Below are 21,015 nucleotides of genomic sequence, written 5' to 3'. Positions count from 1 at the left end.
CAACGTATCATGTATGCAGGCTCAGTTTGATGCTTCAAAATTCTTATTTAAGCATGGGAAACCAAACGTATAGCCTAGTAGCATTTTGATACACTAGAATGAGCTTTCAGTTGTGAAAAGTTAAGCAAGACAATTAGTATAAAATTACCCGTTATGCTAAGTAGACTCTAACTGAAGTGATATTATATTGCATTTTACTTTAAACAAAGGTACTTCTCCATAGCGAGAAATAACGGTGACAATGTTGTTGAAAGACTGATTTATGATGGACTGAAAATGTTTTCATTTTTTTTTAATTTCTTAGATGAGGAACTTTTGGCAGGGTTAACCAAACGTATAACCCTCCCTTCTATTATCTAAACGCGCTCGCAGGTGATGTCGCTCAAGTTTCGACAGGCGTTCGTCGACACGTTCGGCTGCTGCTGCCCGGAGGTTGCCCGCAGTAAGGCCAACGCCGACCTGACCTTCGCCAGTTTCTACAACCACAACTCGGCCGCCTCGGTCCACTCGTCCGCCCGGACCCACCGACGTCGCAGCCTGAGCACGCAGAACCTGTCGCTCACCGCTGCCACCACCATGTCTCCCACGCAGCTTGCTGCGCCCAACAACGCGTTCGCGCCCAACGGTAGTGCCGCGCCCGTCCGCAAGATGTCGTCCTCGTGGACGGACCTGCGGAACCTCGGAGGATCCACGGACGCCGAGGGCACGGCAGGCGTGGCTGCTGTGTCGTCGTCGACGACGTCGAATCGAACGACGCAGCAATGCGTGGCTGTGGCCGATCGGGACGCGTCGCCTGCGCCCGAAGTAGTCAGAGTAGCCGAGGTTTGATGAGGCTTCGAACACTTGTGTGTGTAACGAAGTCGTTTGTGTTGTTTTCGGTCAGTTGCCAAGTCAGCTGTCGCTCCCAGCGGTGGCTTGCCTTTGAGTAAATGGCGAGAATTGAACTGTCGAGCCCGTTAAAGGCCACGGGAAGGAACCGACTAGCAGCGTCTAACAGCACACTTCTTGACTACTCCGGTAGATGTGGGGAAAGGCGAGCGCTGATTCTCTTGAATGTGGTGAACTGCGCTTCGCGGTGGTGTGAGTGACTCTGTGTGTCCACTGAGAAGTGTTCAGTCACTGACTACGTTCGCCTTACGGCTCACGGATTTGTCCTCTCATCCACAAGTTGTCAGCGCTGCCGAGGCTTGATGATAAGCGCTTCGTGACTTTTTCGGGGATGTGCTGTGTATTGTTGTGTCAGGACACGTGCGCTGTCGCAATCTTCTTTACCGCATCAGCTTACAGCTTACATGGCTGACTCCTTGACTTGGATAGATGGTTTGTAGGCGTGATTGCGGAGACAACGCAAAGGTGACAAAGACATAGCCAGTTAAACGCATGAGCGTCCTTCTTCATATACATGATTTACCAGTGCCAGCTGTTTAAAGAAGAAAAATGGGGAAGTTGCGTCCTGACAAGTATTAGAGGTTGATAAGTATGAATCTAGATTTGCTCGATCGCTAGTCTGCTGCAACAAAATGGTAGGAAAGTGGAGTATTTATGAATGAAGTTTCCAGTCACATAGGTCAATCAAGACAAATTTTTATTTTTATTTTAGGGAAGCTCCAGGAAGACATGATTTGGGTCTTCCAGGCCTACGTCTCCCGCGTGTATGCGTGCTTAGCTGCGCCTCTGTGGTCTTGTCTCCTGTGCGATGCCTTTGTAATCATATTGAACGAATCTTTCACGTTGTCCAGTGCGGCGCAATAAAGGAAAAAGGGCTAGTCTCGCGTAACATGGGTAAACTTCCTCTTTTCTCAATCACCAGCAGCCTCTTAGGTGAGCTCGCAGCGCCGGTTGTAATATAGACCGCGGATCATGAACTGACCGCGGTGAGGATCAAGGACTTGCCGAACTGTATAAAGCAGAAAACTGTTCATCTGGCTTCGGAAGCACTGTGCGTGTTGCCGCGGGTGCAGTGGCCCGAACTGCGCCTTTTACGCCAGGTTGACCAGGTTCTTTCTATAGAATAAAAGGGTGAAACAAGTTGACCAATAATTCCACACATCGTTTGTCTCATTTCTAATGAGATCAGCGATGTTTCTTGAAACCAAATTGTAGCGGTGTTGCCATCACAGAGGCATGCCTTGACATGTGCGTCATAATTTTCTTACATGCACAATTAGGTTCCTCAATCCCCTAAGGCCTTGCACGAACTTTTCTACAATATCTTCCTCAGCTTTACAGAAATGCCTGGATTAAGCGACGATTATCAGATGCAGGGCACGTAACGAACAGTCCATAACTGGCTCCGTGACTACAATTTGTTGTTTAGAGTTAAGGCAAACGTAATTTATGTTTTTATTCAATTGTAGCTGTCAGGTCCTACCAGCCACACTGGCCCTTTTCCGGCTAGTGTGTACAGCCCTTCCGTGACAGAAACATACAGGTGCTCGTTAAAAACTACTTGCATTTTTATGCGTACGTGCAGAATACAAGAGCATTGGCACCAATGTTCCGTGTGAGCTGTCAGAAACTTACACATGGTAAAGATATCAAAAAATTACGTTTGTGAAAACAGCTAAAGTGTGCTCGGTGAAGGATATGTTTAGGGTAATATCCAGAAAATTGAAGGACGATGTCCACGTCATTCTGTTATGAGAAGTACGGGCTTTTCGGCTGGAGTGTTTTACGCATGCAATCCGAAAGACCTTCTTATAATAGTGGCATTACCACGAGCTTGAACCGGGGTGAGGCCGGCCATTTATAACTATAATATATAGATGTCATTTTTTGGCAATTTTACTGCCAAATGCCCTCACCAGAATAAACAGCTGTGACACTTCTTTTTCATTAGGCGAGCATAATTAAAAGTATATTTCTGTTGCTACTTTATCATAACAGTCCCAATATCTTTTGCTTTCTTTGCGGCAGCAGCTGTAGGCGAATGTGTGTAAAGATACGGGAAGCGCATTAACTAAATGGATGAGGTGCTTTTGTTTCGATATCTACAGCAATCATATTCTTGTCTTCGGCTGCGTCGACTAGCCGATTCCGCTAGCATAGACAAAGTGGTATTATAGTTCATCAAGTATTTGTATTTCACATGCAATTTTGCAGTAACTACAGTAAAACTTTCAGGGTGATGAATAAGCGTCATCAAAACAACCAAAGCATAAGGAGTATTGAGTTACTAGATTGAAACTCATGTTTTATTGCTGGTAGACGCTACAGTATTGATGGCGTCCCTAGGTTTAAGTAATATTTGCGTTTTCTTTCTCTCTTTCAATCCGTATCTTTAAGAAGATGATAAGTGATGAATTACAAATTAAATAACGTTAATGTTTGGTTAAGAGCGTGAACATCAGATTTCAATGTCTGGCGAACGCTTTTCTTGGTAAAGTATCAGTGAGATATCTGCTCCGTTGTAAAGCATAAGTAGCGAGAGCATCCATTCCTAAAGATTAGCTGCGGGAATTCTGTGATACTGAATCATTTTGAACGTCACAAAACTGTGGAGAGGAAATATTTATCTGTGCTATCGTAGATAAAAATGCGGATAGAAAATTATTGCACGTGTACTGCGAAGTGCCGAGATGGCTGTGAGGCCTGGTGTGGTCACTTATATATTCCGCAGAGAAAAGATGAAAAGGACATGAAAAGATAATTAAAGGTTAATTAAACGCTAATGAAAGGCAGCTAAATACGATTGACCAGCAAAGAGAGGTACAGTGGCAGCATTGAACGTTATAATACGTTCCCGGGGTAACGTATATTCGCCGTAAGCGCCACAGGCATAACAGGGGCCAAATCCTGGGTTGCCTGAAAAAAATAGGGACGGAAAACCTTCCTCGTTAAGCTTATGTACCCATGCGCTCGTTCATGCTAAGTAACAGGGATAAAACGCTCAAACGCAGTAGCCTCGCGTAAGTTTTCCAAGAGGCTGCATTTTACGCGGACCACCCTGCTTATTTTTGCATTCCCTCTCTATACTCATCGTGAGCATGGTTCTCTGTTAAAGTTTAATGCCTGCAAGCGTGGCTGACAGAGGATTTCAGACGCTATTACAAGGTTGACGTTTTTTCTTAACATGATATCCTGTATCACACGTACCTTCGAGTAACCGCTAAGATTCTACAAATGTGCGTTTACACATGTGATCCTTGACTTCTGTAAACGACACTAAGCTGCGCATGCTATATTTTTGTTGTCCATATAAGTACCTGGTGTCATGTTCAGCCCCATTCGCTGTAAATGATGTATAAATGTCAGTTGTGTATGTGCTTGTAGTGTGTATGGCTTGTAGCCAGCCCTCTGTAGCGTACTTGCTTATATGGTCGTCTATACGCCATTGGACAGGTCTTATAACCACGGATGAAGGAACGGATGAAGGAATGTATCGAAGTCTGTTAAAAATCTCCTAATTATTGTGTGGTTTTTGGGAGTACTCCTTAACAGTTGATAAATGACGTAATCGCTGAAGCTTCTGTTCAGCTTGCTTGTTTGATTGCATAACCTAAAATCTACAGTTAATTGGCAGCCTGAAAAATGGCACCATGAAACGACACCTTGAAAATGCACCCCTTTTTCAAAACCTCTGCCGAGTAATTTTAATAGAAGCAAAAGCAAGAGCCCAGACAAGATTTCACCTGCAGCATTAGGGAAAAAAGAACGTCGTTTGCGCTGTCTTAAGATACTCGACACGGCGTAAACTTAAGGGTGCTTCACACTGGCGGCAATAAATTACTGTTTCTTGCTGTTTCACGATCTTTCTTTACAAAGATAGTGTCATGACATTATCTCAGAATTATCGTACACTACAAGCAAAGCTTGAGTTGTAAGAGAAAAGAAGGTCTCATTGATTTCAGTTTCAGAATCTTATGAAACTTTCTTCGTCAGTTAGTGTGTTTTGCCGCACCCCGACGTCCGTGTTAAAAGCGACATTGACAAAAGATTTTTGTTGTTTTGAAATCGCCAAAGGCGTTATCAAGTCAAAAAAAAATTTAGAGCGTTGTATACCGCTTGCTATATTCAAGAATATCCAGTTTTTTTTCTGAAGTTGAAATGCTAATTTCGTGTTTTCCGCAACGCATTATTAAAGGCGGCGGACCTCGATACATTTGTGATAGTCACTTTAGTTTCACCCAATTATTACCTAATTATGAAATATACGTGAATAACTTCGTAATATTTTACGTCTAGGCAATTGATGCAATTTAAAAATTTAGGCCGCATTTATGCCGCACATATTTCCAAACGTGCCACTCAGTCGAAACTGTGAGACTAGGGTCAGATAAACGAAAATATTCTTTTTCCTCGACTCTATTCTTTTCTCATCATTCTATCCTTTTATCATGGTCGATCACGATGATAATAGGGTCGGAGAGCCGTTCATCTCACCGACAAAGCGCTAACAGAAACAGATTTGGAATACAACAGTTGCACTGTCACAGCCTAGCACCAGTTTTGAGATATCGCTCTCTGCTTCCAGATAAGTGCATTGACAGTCTGTATACCTTTTTTCCCAGAAACCGTTTCTTGCGCCACTATCAATATAACAGTACCAAATCAGACACCAAAGCTTATTTTTCATGGCAGATTTGGAGGTTAACAAAGAAGTTCGAGAACAAGTTAAGGACCGCACAAAGAGCGATGGAACGAAAAACGTTAGGCCTAACGTTAAGAGACAGGAAGAGAGCGGTGTGGATCAGTGAACAAATGGGGATAGCCGATATTATAGTTGACATTAGGCGGAAGAAATGGAGCTGGGCAGGCCATGTAATTCGTAGGACCGCCATTTTGTAGTGGTTGCTTCTCCGACAATATTTCTTTTCGCACTTTTCGCATTTTGTCAGTGGTCAGAGTGACGGCCCGCCCGCGTTATCAAAGTGATCAGCCGGCCGTGAACGGTGGATGATAAGAGTGACATATAATCGAGCGGAAGGCATTGCTACAAAATCGCGGCCTAGGATGGGTAACCGGTGGACCATTAGAGTTACAGAATGGATACCAAGAGAAGGGAAGCACAGTCGAGGACGGCGGAAAACTAGGTGGGGCGATGAAGTTAGGAAATTTGCAGGCGCAAATTGGAATCAGCTAGCGCAAGACAGGGGTAATTGGAGATCGCAGGGAGAGGCCTTCGTCCTGCAGTAGACATAACTATAGGATGATGATGATGATGATGATGATGATGATGATGATGACGATGCTTATTTCTAAACCCTTCTAAGATGCGGGATTTATGGTTGAGGGACATGATTTGGGCACTGGTCTTCTTCAATTTTTGAATTAAGGACGTCTGGCCTAGGCCAAGTAACGAAATCATTAACCCATGAATAATAACTAATTTGTTATTAAATTAAATGACCTTTGCCATCATCAAAAATGCCTTCGCCCCACCCTCCTTGAAGAATATTTATTCCGACGGCACATTCTTCAAGAATATGGAATCTTAGTTAAAACAGGTGGTATATAGACATAAAAAACGCAAGCACACTTTCCTTCTCTCGAACGCGCATATCTTAATATTTCAATCGGAGCTGCGTCATAGTTCTTGAAGATGTCACTTCGTCGTTTGACATTGGTAATTTTCATCCACAGGTTCCAACGCGGAATCCGGTATCAAATTCTTAGATAAGTAGGCCCTCGTATCCCTGCAACACTTCCTTTTCTTTGTTCGCGTTTTCAAGCGCTGTGGTTTTCTCGAACATTCATAACTTGTAGTCACACTGTAGCCATTCGTCTTTTTCGAACTCGCGAACACATCTCTCAAAACACGAGGCGGGCAACTTAGCCTTAGACTCAATATCGAGCACCCAAAGTACAAGCCGCTTCAAGTGTTCTAGAATTGAGAAGTTCGTTCATTTTAGGAACTAATGCGCAGAAAAAAAAAGTGCGACCTATTTCTATTCCAACGCGTTTTCTTGGGTGGCGAATGCCTGCAATAGAATATGAATTAGATCGTGTAGTATCTTTGAAAGCGTTAGTTTATCCTACAGATAGAATTGCTGGATGATGGCGTTTCCAAGTCACCATCGTTACGGAGATCTCGTCTGACTTCGCTTTTTGTGAAGGAACTGCAGGTGATTTACGCAGCAGGGGAATATAGCTTTTGCGCAAAACTAGTTGCGACTCGTAGGAGTCAGACTTGTTCCTACGCAGCTTTGAAATCAGTCAATAGGGATTTGTAGTTACCTGCACTTAAGTTATGAGCACTAAAAAAAAAAAAAAAGCTGGGAAAATTGTTTTTTTTTTCTATGTCGCTTTGTTTATATTGTTTAAGGTGGTCGTAGTAAAAGAGAACGGGTAACATTTGCCTAGAAAATTCCAGCTCAGCGAAGAGAGCTCACAATTCGGCTTCACGCATACTTTTGCTGAAGGCCTCTTAGCATACCTTAATCGAACTTTTGTTTCAACATATGCATATTTACCTTGCCAAACTCTCGAAATTATTTGTTTGGTATAGGAAAACAAATCTTGCCTGATCAATTGCGTAAATTTATCCCTAAAAGGTGATGCGCTCAGACCTGGGCATTTACTTCAAATTAAGTTCTGGATAGGCGGTTTACAGTGTTTCCTCGTTTAAAGGTACGGATAAAATATGGCAAGATATTCTAACTTTCTTGACGAATTCCACTTGCGGAAGCTCCCATCGCGCTTACAGGCACTGCGTCTGTGTATCCTCACGTGACACTTAAGTTCTGACTCGTTTGGCGTGGTAACCGCGTGTTAGAAAAAAACTCAGCGAAAATCAGCCGTAGTTTTGCAGAGAGTCATTAATGTTGATGTTACCTTAATAAAGAATCGCTAATAACGAACGCCCCCAGACAGCTACCGCTTTATTATTCAGCTAAACAATTGTCGTATAAACGATGGAACGAGTCAGGCACTAAATGAGGCTCTGGAAGCTTTTGCTTGCACTAACAAAATCAATCATTAGTGTAGCCCATGCTCGTCTAGGTACGTAGGGTTCAAGCTAACAGTCACCTATGAATTTTATATGATTTTCTTTTTCATTATAGTTTTATCTCGCCTCTTAATGTAACTATGAAGCTAACGACACAGGTGCAGCAAATATGATCGCTAATCGATATTTGCGATGGTGAGAAGTCACCTTCAGAATCCCTTTTCAGAACGCGTTTCTCTCGAGCTTATGAAATATCCAGACACATCAATGTAAATAACATACTTCGGTGTATCATTACGATGTCGTTTGAGAAGCTCACAGAAAAAAAAAAAAACTTACGGTGCATATGTCGTCACTGTGTCTCGCGCCTGTGCTCGAGTGTTTTGTCTCTGTGTTTATGTATTCATTTGAGGGAACAAGGACATCATGTCGGTCTTGTCCCAAACTATTTTGCCATGTTGTTCACGCGCTGGCGATATGATAGAAATATGTACCACAAACCATAACTCTGAAATAGCTCACGTCGCCGCTATGTATGTTCTTGTTCTCGTGGTTTGCAGCTTGTCACGGGGAACACCGACCTTCCCTCGGCTGTTCTCGTAATGTCGTATGTTGCCACGTTATGAATAAATGACGTAATGTTTCTGTCATGTCTTTTCTCATATGGTTGCGCGAACGTGTCATGAACTGGGTCATTCTCTGCAACCGGCGTCGAATATTAATGCACCGCGAGGTCTGAAAAAAAAAAAACGAAAGCTTAGTATTTCTCCAGCCTAGGCATGGAGCTTGGTATTTGAATTTCCAGCAAGTATAAGTATACGTGAAAAAAAAAACACATTTTACTAAACGTTTTACTGGCTGTGGTCGCTAACTGTTCGTAAACTCAGTGTTTTCTCAGGTATCCCAATTCGTTAACTTTCTCACAGTGACTGTGCATGGTGAGTATCTATACTGAACAAGCAGAAATGTATAACAAAAAAGAACCAAAAAATTTAAACGAGAACTCAGCGATGAGGTTAGCTATTTTCAAATGCCAGTCGAGTATTTGCATATCCTATATTACCGTAGGAGAAGCATTTTTAGAGTTGAAATTAAGGAAGAATTCAATTTAAAGTTTTAGAACGAGTTCAAGCTACGAAGTGATGAAATATAGGAAGGATTTCGGGAAACTCAATTCAGTTTCTCTCTCAGCGACCACACCGCGCACGGAGAACTTCAATTCAATTCATCAGAAATTCCACGCTTTGACTGCTTCTTGCAGTCACACGAATATTAACGCTAACCACTGTTAAATACTTGAACCAGGAAAGGACAAAATATGCAGGTAATATTAACCCATTGCTGCCAGCTCGTGCCAGCGTTATTAGGAACCTTGATCTGTGGTTGGATGACCAACCGTTATCGGAAGAAACAATTCTGCAACATCGACGCGACTCAACATCGCATCAGAAGGCCGTGCAAGCGCTCCTGCGGTTCCTGAAGTCCACTGGCCTGTGTGAACGTCTGTGATTGGAACGCCTCCTTTGTTACCAATGCCTGTGTTTTTTTTTCGCTCTCCCTCTCTCTTTGCACTCTCTCCAACCCCTTTATCCCCCACCCCAATGTAGGGTAGCAAACCGGAAACTGACTTCTGGTTAACCTCCCTGCCTTTCCTCTCTCGCTTGCTCTCTCTCTCTCTATCCGTGGTCGTCGAAAGCTATCGGCAACCGACTGCTCTTGGTGCGGGCATGTTTACATGCAGGCTTCTGGGCTACATTATGTGGCTATGTTATAAAAACTGGGATTCTACGGAGTTTTAGGCTTCTTGTACTTTTTTAAAAATTCACGAATTTCACCAACACTTGCACAGCTCTACATTGCTGGGCGCAAATTTCAGCCACCAGAAAAAGAACGACACAGAAAACAGAGCCGCTGCATGTGTGATGTTCGGATAAACGAGTTGAATTCAGTTCTTATTAGATATTACAATTGCTTGTTTGTGCGATCATATAATAGCTAGAGACCGTGCCGCAGCGCCAGCTGGTAGCTTGCAGCCTTTGTATATAGAGATTATTCATTTGTGCAATTTCTGTCCCACTTATTTACTAACTCGGCACAGCTGTCTGACATTCACGTATGACCAGTAAACACTTGCGGTTCATATACTGCAGCTGCATATCCCTCCACATTTGCGCATGCACGCGATGGGGAAATAAAAGCTGTGAAATTTGCATTTCTAAATGTAAGCGCAAGGTTCAATGTTTTCACTAAAACAAAATTGGTAACGAGGCTTTTGTTTGAAAGAAAGTAAATCTATTACGAGATATCCGGTGTTGGATGGTAACGCGCGAATACAGCTGTTTCTAGACACGTGTTGGCTAATATATTTCTATTGTTTATATATACTGTTGAAATAATAATTTTATGAGAAAATGACATTTTAGGCCGGCAAAGTTACCGCCTGCACGATTTTCACTAACATACGATCGTGAGATGTGTTTAATGAGCAACTAGCGCGCTAGTGTGATACTCAATATTGAGTGCTTAGGACAAGCGAGCTCTTCCGCAATTCACTGTTAAAATAGTGAGTCATCATGCAACAACCATTTTGGTTGGCACTAACTGTTATGGTTGCATCCGTGAGTGAGGCTTGCGAAGAGGACCGAGCAAACTACTCCGTCTTCTACGACGTCGGCACTGACGAGGAAGTGACGCTCTTTCCGTGCCTGCAATGCTTTGCTCTGCCTTGTGTCAGCGAGCGAGAAAAAGTGAGAACGCCCATGGATGGGGCGAAGAAGTATTGCTGTAGAAGGTGCTCCCACGTCGCGGGTAAGTACCCAATCCTTCGAAACGTAGTGACCAGTTTCTCGTATATATAAAACATTGGGTACATCTCTTATCATTGTAATGCCCAATGTATCTACGTGGAGCCTTGTATGCCTTCTAATGCCCTTGTATGGTACGTGAAGTTTATCGCCTCAAAATGCTGACTGAAGCACGGGAAACTTAATTAGTAGTGCAATTAGTACAGTAATTAGGTTATAAAAACTAACGTTATTTTTTCCTGCAAATGTACTCTCGATGGTGAAAAATATATGTCAACAATTTGTTCCACATTAGCTTGATGTGGAACTGTGCTTGGGCATTACAGGATTAATCTCGTTCAATTTGGCTTCCACCTATAACTGGAAAATTTTTCGCTTATTTTCAGTATTTTTCAGCGTTCCAGTTAACTTTTTGAGGAAACCGCTGTTTTATGCATTGAAGCACAAAGTTAACTGGAACGCCCATGCATTTCGTCAGACACTTTGAAAATTATTATTTCGAAACTGGTTCAGTCCTGAGAATCCGTTCTAAGTGTATACGCCTTGCGAACTCAGCGACCATTATTCGTAGATTGAAAAATGTGACGTAAAATAATTATTAAAAAAGTTAATTAGCGTAATTATGTTAATAATTCAATTAGGCGTTTTGATTTCTCGGGGAAGTAATGGCCGACTCATTGAGTAGTTTAGATCAAGGATTATAATTTCGCTATCTGCCACAGGCAATTTTAAAAATTTGGTGCAGCTAAATTAAACAGCCTGTATAAGCCGATTCATTATATGTGTATCACATCCCGTCTTTCAGCGTTTGCGGTCAGAAGGAGGGAGATAGAGAGATAAGCTTTAATGATATCTAGAGTGGCTAGCCGAGCAGCGGCCCTGCATGGCATGCCTCTGGTAGAGAGATGGCGAGGCAATAAAGAAGATAAAAACAACAACAAGGCACACGGACGCACTACCACATACACTAACACAAATGCACTAAAACCAACGTTATTTACAGAGTGCCATCGAGGGATGTCATCCCACAGGAACGTTATCAGTGCTACAGTAGAGTGCAGTTGATATTCAAAATACTGCTACGAATCGAGAAAGTCCCGCTGTTTAAGTCGCGCATCACGCCGCATGTTTAAAGCGTTCCTCCAAACAGGCTTCGAGGTTTTAAAGCAACTACGAATGAAGATTACGTGATCTAAGTCCTCGTCAACCCCGCCGGCGGGATACGACAGCGTGCTGAACAAATGAACTTCAACGAAAATTTGGCAGATATGTCAACTTATTATACCGTTTGTAGACCTGGGAACGTCATGAACGCGCTCCTTTTATGCCCTCATGACGTGGCGCCACCACCCAATGCGCATCGTCTGCGTTGTCACGTGCCCAATGTCGCACGCACTTAGGCCCCGCCTTTAGTCAGCGAGATGGCTGCGACGTGACGTGTGCAATGACGCACGCACTAGGCACACCTTTAGTAAGCCAGAGCCGTGGAGCCGCCGTGGCGTCGGGGAGGCGTGCTCACCTCGCAGCCCGGAGGCCCAAGTTAGATTCCCACCGAGACGGAAATGTTCAAACTTCTCTTTTCAATGTCATAATTTACTGTATTTACAGGAACTTCTGTGACAAATGTGATGTAAATTCAAGCTTTTCTTACTTGTTTGTACTCTTGGCTGCGTCGGTCATTCTTGGTACCATCTTTCGGTCACGCCAACGGATTTTCCCGTAGTGGTGCATATAATGCTTTCGCATTGATAAATAGTGATTTGAGTCAACGACATTCAGGCGAATGAGATGAAGGCACGCTTGATAACACCTATCAAGATAACGTGGCGCACGAAAGTTACATTTGGGGTCTAAAACGATTATGGAGTCCCTATTGGCGCTCTACGTCACACCATCGACTACGCCGAAAGCGCCACGCGATTAGAGGCTAACCAACCACTGTTACGTTCGGCGACCAGCGGGGGCAGCGATCTTGGAAGTATCTCCTGTTTACCTGCGACGAATCGCTTCGGGAGGCTGAAAAGCCGTCCCGCCAGGAAGGATCAGCGGCGACATCATGTCTCTACACCCTTCAAGGAGTACGTGTCTCGACACTATAGGAAGAGGAGACTCTTGGGAAAAGTAGACGTGTTCTCACGGCCGCTCGACAGACCAGCTGGCCGCCAAGGCCGCTCTCCAAACAGATCCGTCGATGGCTGGCCCATTCCAGGAGCAACAGACGCGTCAGTTCAAGTCAGGTGCGAAGCCACCTGTCTACGAGTGTCCCTCCTTTATGTGGGGGGAAGTGAGCAGTGTGTGCCCGAGGGCACTTCTGGCGCCGGGGGATTATGCGCACCCTCGCCCTCTACGCAGACCATCGGTGACTCTCGACGCTCCGATTGGAGGATGGTGGGACCGCAGCTTGGACAAGGGGGTTTTAAGCGAGACTTTGGCGGGCCATCGAGAGTGCTCTCCCATCTGCCCTGAGATGTAGCCAGTGCTTCGATCTAGTATGCTTCGATCCCGTCATGTTAGACTGAGGAGACGTATCGTTCTCCTACTTCTCATGTATATAATGTAAATAAACCCAGTACTCTTCGTTCTCGATGAGGACCTGTTCCTCCCTTCAACAACGTCTTCAGCGTCAGCGTGGATGAGCCGGACGACGGCATGGGCCAGCTGCCACTTTGGATATATGCCCGACTCCAACTCTACAACTGCTGGCGAGGCCACGACACCCCAGCTCCAACACCACTAAATGACTGGAGTATTGGATCGTCACAAAGAAGAAACCTGAAGGGGTAATGAAATAATATTTCTGACAGATTTTTTTTGTGGTAAGTGAAGATCTTTAACCTCTGAACCACAGAAAATATGCTGGCAAGATATCACGTCAGTATGCCTTTAATATTAAAGTGAAATTCTACTCTTTTTCACCAAGTCGCTCGGAAAATTCTCCGAGCGCTTGCTGTCGTTTTTAACTCTGTTGTTTTCTGCGCATACAACTATATGAATGTGGAAATTCACTATTTTTGCCATCACAAACCTCCTCGCTTTCCGGAATTTGTGACCTCGCACATAACAATGATCTGACCTACAACGTTAGTATACAGCTCCTATCGGTGAAAGATCACACGCATTTCGACTTTCATAACATGCTCTACCGATAGTTTCAAGGACTCCTTACTACGGACTTTTATAACCGGTGGAAAGAGAGAGAGATAAATAACTTTATTTTGCCCAAAATGTGGTTAGAGGAGGGGGTAATGACTAGCTAGGAACGTGACACCGTCTCAAAATGTAAATGTTACCAAATGACGTTTGCGAACAATTCTCGTGGAGAAGGATTAAGCTATACTTTTCCTAAATTACTGCACCAACTTCCAGTGGCTGGCTCTGCATGCAGTCTTCAGCGGGACGAGTCGGCCGTCGTCTGCCATAAAGGGAATATCTGCAGCGTCACCCAAAAGGTCTGCGTCGAAGAGTGTCCGCTGCCGCCCATGCCATAAAACATACAAGGTAAATGAAGGAAACTCTGACGGATAAGCTGCGTTTGTTGGAATCGACATATACACGTGTTATTATGGTCGTATGTGCTGCATGGTCGAAAGAATGATCAAATTTACATTATTCTCAGCAAGTCATGTGCTACATTTACTTGCTTACAACCTAAAGCAGAATTACTAGAAGCTAAACCAATGTGTATAAGGTAAACACATTAAAGGGAAGTTAAATCAATGTGTGCGTGTTGCAATCAGTGTTGCATTGATAGTCATCCGCAAATTCTCAAGATTTGAGGCAGTTTCAAGTAAGATAGCTAGGGACGTATTCTGCAAAGTACGAAAGCCTCGGCAATACCATCACCTTTGCGTGACGTAGTATTCAACAATCCAATCCGCTCATCCGAGTTTGTTAAACGAGCCAATCAGTGCGCGCCTCACGGTGATACTGTCGCCGAGAGTGATCGTGGCAGAATACGCCCCCTTGTACTGCCACCCTTCTGACTAACGCAGAAAGCAACAAATGTACGTATTTAGGTCTCCACTAAAGCAAATTCGCAATTCCTGGAAACCTTCCTCGACCAGGAAACTCTGTCTTCAAGTACGAAGTTCGTCTTTTTTTCTTTCGTAGCCTCCCCTTGAAGTCAGGAGGATGGCAACGTAAGCTCTCTTCTGAGGCATACGTGCAAACAGATATGTGTCAAAAAAGGAGAAAAAAAAACGAATACCAGGCACCGCATTGAGACGAACCGATGCTACGAATTTTCTTTTTTTTTTCAAAATTTTCTTCGAGGAAACCAGACTCCCTCATCTGCACGATGCCCTGGACCTCAGGGGACGACAACCGGTCTACCATGGAAAGGATGGCGCCAATGACAGGCCGTCCCCGGCCTTGCACACGGTGCAGAACCAATGGCGTCGATGACGACGATTCTGCAGATGACGACACCTAGGTGTCCCGCGAAATCGCAGCGACGATTGGTCTGTGTGCGGCGAGCGTCACTAATCACGTTCTTGCGCGGACATCGGGTTGCCGCAGGTGGGGCAGCAGCCACCTCCTCGGTGTCCGGGTATCTTGCTCTCGTCCACGATTCGAGCCGTGACTCGCATCTCGGCCTGGCCTTCGCGGTCGTGACGACGCTCGGAGCGGCGGCGCTTGATAAGCTCCTCGAGGCACTCGATGCAGTGCTCGGCCGGTCCCGGCTCGGCAGCGGGCGGCGGGGCAGGCGGGTAGTAGCCGGCTGAAGAGCCGCACTCTTGCACGACCTGAGTGGTTGAGGAACGACGTCACGAACGTCTGTATAAGCGGTGATGGTTTGCCATGGTTTGATGGTGGTGACGATGATCCCAGAAATTTGCACATACCCACAATGGAAAACTGGCCGAGAAGCGGGCGGTAGAACAATGAGAAGTGACAGCAAAGGAGGGAGATAAACGTTAGTTAAATGCTGGGATTCAACGTAGGTAAATATCAAAATTGTTCCAGAAACTGGGGGGGGGGGGGGGGGGGGTAAATATTTTATAGCGATAGGAATTGTATGGACAGTCCAGGTGCATTCTGCCGTCGTCGTTGCCGTGATGTTCCGTATGAAGTTTGTAAAGCGCCAAAAACAAAGTTGTGGCTCTTTGTAGCCTACTTTTCTCCTAACCCGAACAATGACCCGTTCTCCTGAGCGTAAGACTAACCTACGATGTTTCCATTTTCACTGTTTCTTTTCTGCTCTATATTTTCTAGGTGACCCACAACCGAGGCCTCGGTTTTTCATGGACACTTTCAGAAATGACTGAATGAAAGAATGAATGTTCCGAAATCTACACAGTGGCCACCGTGGCTCGACATCGAACCGTCGACCTCGAGCTCAGCAGAAGTGCGCGACCGCCACTGAGCGACCACGACGGGTAGAGAGCAAACATTGCAAAAGTAAAAATAAGAATACTAAATGTAGAAATATTTTTTTACAATAAACAAGTTACTTAAAAATAGAGGAATGAGAATAACGCGTTGTTTAGTGGTCTACTATAAAAATGGCAGAATAAATTCAAAATTGAAACAAGACGTAAAAATTTGAAAAGAAAGTGAGAAACCAATCAGAATTACTTGTAAATGAATCAAACGAAAGTGACATGTTTGATGACAGTTTTAAAGAAAGAAAAGAAGGCTAATGTCAAATTTGAGTAGCAGTCTTCTTGTGCTACATAGAAAATTTAATTTAGCAAGGCAAACACGCCTGTGGCTAAAGCCAGAGTCGAAGCCACGAGATAAACGATAAGTGTTGAAGCTATTGAAAGTGTAAACTGTGCTTGTAAATTGAGTTGGATATATCCACAGTTGTTGGCGTCACCCTCTGTTGTAACACGCTGTAGAAGCGGTTCCACGCAGAAAATGGACGGCATTTGATATAGATTCGCATCAGGAATATAATGCTGACCAGAGAGTTACCGCTGCTCGAAAGAAACATTCCTTTAAGCATGGCTTACGAGTCAGTAATAGCTGGTCTTACTGTTGCTTGCCTGCTGCTAATTGAAGACCCAAGCTTTCATATTTCATGACTATGCCAAGCAGATGTGCTTGAGTCAACCGACCTCCTACAGTCCCCCGACACTAACGCTAACGGGCTGACGCTAACACAGCTCTTATGGCGCTCTCTTAAACGCCACTGGCGTTACCCACACTTTATTTTTATACTATAGCAGAACTATTTACAACAATTTCCTGGGGGTTCTCCATGCGAAAAGCTGTTGAGAACTTCTTGAAAGTGTCTGATTACAGGAAAATAAAGTACAGAAGTCAACACACTTGTCTAGAACACACTGGCAAGGGCCAAAGCAGTCACGAAAGCTTAAGCGAACCACCAGGTCGAGAGAAATTAATGGAAACTGTAAATGTAGTCACGCAAGCTCACATACAGCCGATTTTGTGCCACATGTTGGCACTAGATTCACCAGCGCAGTCCTGCGAACATGGTTCGCGCGTTCTCGAGATGTGTGTTGACCTCAGTACATATACTGTGTGCGTGTGCGTGTGTGTGTGTAAATGGAAAAGCACGGCACTTTTACTCCAAGTTGCATGGCGCATATCTCGACACCCATGTCATCCTCAGAATTATTTCCCAGTAGATATACCTTGAAAACAATTAAATAATTAGTTATACCTTAATTCGTAAGTTTTGTGAATTATACAATTATGTATTTCTCGCGCAAGTAATGTCCGCCACTTAGGGTAATCCTAAAGCCCCTCTACCTTCGGAAAAGTACCGCCATCTCATGAACAACGCCGCTTTTCTCTCTCCTGTATCTCCGATTGGACGATTGCTGTCATGTGATAGCGCGGATAGCAATCATCCAATAGGATTGAGCGGCGCTGGCAGCGTACGCCCGTCCTGAAAGATTTGCCGGGAACTTTCGAGGGGGCGCCACCACCACAGGTTTCGCAAACAGAAAGTAAAAAAAAAAAACGGTTTAGGAGAGGAGACGGCGGAGGAGAGAGGAGATGGCGGTATTTTTATGAAGGTACAGGGACTTTAGGTAATTCAGCTGAAAGACTACATTTATTCTATCTTTCACCTTTAAAAATACTGCAGTGTATTCTAAAAAAAAAGAAACCTGTATAGTGTGCATTCTATAAAAGGATTCTCACGTATTAAAATTAGGTTGCGTTAACAAAACGGTGGTATAATTACACAAATTTATAAGAAGTGAGTAAAAAATACACATTGCCACGACCACACAAACAATAGGCTCATCAAGGATATCAAAGACAGAATGCCACACAATTTTACGACTACATAGCATGTGTGAGAATCCATCCACGAGTTCACATGCAGGCTCCCTTGAAAAACGGAAGAAATCAAAACATGGTAGAGTTTTTACTGGCTTGTATCTCTCTCCGGGAAAAGGGAGCAACAATAATGTATTAGTTTTCACACTAATTAAAATGTGTAGCTGAACACTATTGCAGAGGATGACAAATAAATAATATGCAGATTAAGAGAGGCGAGTAGTTTCTAATCAACGAGTTTCAATGCGAAAGCGTTAAGGGCCCAGCATCGCAGAAAATCCGGTGTCGGCGCCGGCGGAGTTTTCCGTGAGCGAAAATTTCCGTATATATTTAGGTGTATGTATATGCTACGCCTTGCTATATAGCAAAGCGTAGTATATACGTACACCTAAATATAGGACATGCGGTATATGTGGGATACATTGCCACACCATTCTATCCCTGAAGTTGCTCATAACGGGTGTTACATTCCTAACACATTCCTCTGAATTTTGAGAATTACAGCCCACAAACAAATGCCATGACAGCAAAACGCCCACAGCGCATGCCTATTATGTTAAATGTTCTCAGACTAGAGCACTGCACGGGCTCGGGCTTACCCGAAAGCCCGGGCCCGTCCCGGCCCGTGGGCCGGGCCGGGTAGAGCAGCTTTTTACTGATAGAGCAGTTTTACATCGTTTACCTCTCTAGAAAGATTAGGGCCATCACTGCCATGTTGTATCACCTTCGGGGGAAATCTCCGCTTCACCTTAGACGAGTAATCTATACAGCATTAGTGGAACCTGTTTTAAAATACGGCATTACATTACATGGCAACTGTTCCGAATATAAGAAGCAAGCAATTAAATGTCATACTAAAACGAATCGTGAACAGTATATCTTACGGTACCAAATACACTCGGTTGACGTGAAAGAGAAATACGATGAGTTAGGTATCCTACAGATTCGTGAGCTGTTTTATTTTGTTGTGTTGACGCGGTATTATTATTCAATGAATATAAAACTCCTGTAAAAAAAGATGTTACACTTGAGGAAAACAGAACGTTTTGTTAAACCACTGGGTCTAACGTAATTATGGTAAAAAGATGCGCAATTACTATGTACCAGCTATGTTTAATGAAATTCCTGATGATCTATGTCTTGCAAGCAGCAAGAGAAAAATGATGACTAGTTCAAGACATTGGTGAGTAAATTTATTGCCTTGCGTATAGCTTTACTTGTTTTGTATGTGTTATTTTTGCGCTGTCAAATTTATTGGCAATGTCGTGTACAACATGAAATGCATGTATATGAAGTTATTTTTATAGAAGATTCTCCACCTGCTGCCTGACCAGCCAACAAACACCACATGCTTAGGCAGGTCAGAATTTTTGTATGTATATGCTGTATTGACAAATAAACTTTGAAACTTTGAAACTTTCACGGGCTCGGGCCGGGCTCGGGCACGGCGTGTGCTTTTTGACCCGGGCCCGGGCCGGGCTCGGGTTTTTTGACGCGGGCCCGGGCCGGGCTCGCGCTTTCTGGTGGTGTGCATGTAACGTGCAGCGAGTTATTCTCGGGCGTCTCAACTCTGAAAAACGTGTATTTTTCGGTCTCGGGCCGGTTTCCAGCCGGGCTCGGGCCGGGCTCGGGCCTAAGGTAAAGGGGTGGCGGGCCGGGCCGGGCGGGTAACGTAGATTATTTCCGGGCCCGGGCCGGACCCGGGTCTCGCCATAAAGGTTTTGATCGAGCTCGGGCGGGGCAGCCCAACGTAAAAACGGGCCCGGTACGGGCCCGGGCTGAAAAAATCGGCCCGTACAGTGTTCTATCTCAGACAAATATTAAAACAGCGAAACTAACAGAAACCTGAAAATTATGCAATCTTTCATTTTTTTTTTTGGCGCGGCTGTGCCCCACCTCCGGGATCGGCCCATGCAAGATGCCGCGTTTCTCTCGTTACCAGAAAGCTCGCCTTCGTGCATAGCGTTCGCCACCAGCGTTTCCCGGTAAACGTTACGGTTACATAAGTTGCAGTTGCCGGGAAGCGTGAGAAGCAGTCGGGGATTTTTTTTAATGTCACCGCGTTCCACTCTTAAGGGCGAAACTTGAGCGTCCTCCAAATTTTTCGTATAAAAATCCCTCCTCACCTGAATGGTCGGCGATCCCCTCCTGGCAGCACCGTACTTGGAGGAGCGGCCGGACGCGGCGCTTCCGGACTTCTGAGCCTTGGGCGGTGGCTTGACCTCTTCCAAGAGGATGGTGGTGCCGCGCGGTACGACGCGCAGGATCTGCGGCTGGTCGTTCATGTTCTCCAGGGACACGGTGGTCCGGCAGCTCGAGCCGGGGCTACCCATGCACGACACCATGCCCGCGGTGCCGTCGTATCCCGAGTTGGGCATCTGGTAGACGGTGCCGCGAGACTGCGACGCGCCCGGACCGCACGAGATCATGATGTTGGATCCGGAGCCCTGAAGCTGCTGGCCGTCCATGTAGACCACCGTCTTCTCTCCTTTCTTCTTGACCCGCGTGGTGCTCATGGTGCGGCTAGTCTTCTCCTAGGTCCGGGTTCGCTCTAACCCGCCCGTAGACCGGTGGGGCTTACCGCTCCAGACGGGGGGCCGTCGTTGGCAAAGCAGTCCGCACGCCCTACGCCCCCTGACGCTGAGGCTGTTCCGGGGCAGGGAGACGCGGCTGCCTGCCCTTACACTGCCCGGGAGCCTGAGCGGTGCCTTGAACGACGGCTGATCTGCGCCAATCAAGCGGTCAGCACGCGACCGAGGCCGCTTTTGCTTCCTCTTCCAACGGCCGTTCTTACCCTGGCCGAGAATTGTCGCTATTGTTGCCTCTTAGAATATGGCACGTACCCACGAGGGCTGATTACGCGCCGTCGAAACCATGGCTGAGAATTTCGGCCATTATCGGTTGCGGTATTGATTACAAATTTCTGCATCGTCGAATTGGTTCATGCGGTAGACCTTTGGGCTATATATAGACCGTTTTGGTCCTGCAGACAGTTTTCGGCAGCGAGAAAAAACTGCGCATAATTACCTTACGATCGCATGGGCGGTTAGAGAAGCAGAAGTATTC

The 21,015-nt window shown here is 45.1% G+C and overlaps 1 protein-coding gene and 1 long non-coding RNA gene across 2 annotated transcripts; one reads left to right on the top strand and one right to left on the bottom strand.

Moving 5' to 3' along the window:
* Positions 1-10,391: 10,391 nt before the first annotated feature.
* LOC119433546 (uncharacterized) lies at positions 10,392-16,241 on the top strand. Its single transcript, XR_007464446.1, has 3 exons — positions 10,392-10,696; positions 14,059-14,190; positions 15,907-16,241. It is a non-coding gene; the product is annotated as an uncharacterized LOC119433546 (long non-coding RNA).
* Positions 14,890-20,780, bottom strand: LOC119433093 (uncharacterized). The gene is made up of 2 exons (XM_037700230.2): positions 20,076-20,780; positions 14,890-15,437 (listed from the first exon to the last, which is right to left on the bottom strand). The coding sequence occupies exons 1-2, from the start codon at positions 20,463-20,465 to the stop codon at positions 15,174-15,176; spliced, it is 654 nt and encodes a 217-aa protein (XP_037556158.1). The 5' UTR covers positions 20,466-20,780; the 3' UTR covers positions 14,890-15,173.
* Between the last annotated feature and the right edge of the window lie 235 nt (positions 20,781-21,015).

Source organism: Dermacentor silvarum, chromosome 11 (assembly GCF_013339745.2).
Source record: "Dermacentor silvarum isolate Dsil-2018 chromosome 11, BIME_Dsil_1.4, whole genome shotgun sequence".
NCBI lineage: Eukaryota > Metazoa > Arthropoda > Arachnida > Ixodida > Ixodidae > Dermacentor > Dermacentor silvarum.
The sequence above is the reverse complement of the archived record's forward strand: the minus strand, read 5'-3'. Positions and strand labels throughout refer to the sequence as shown.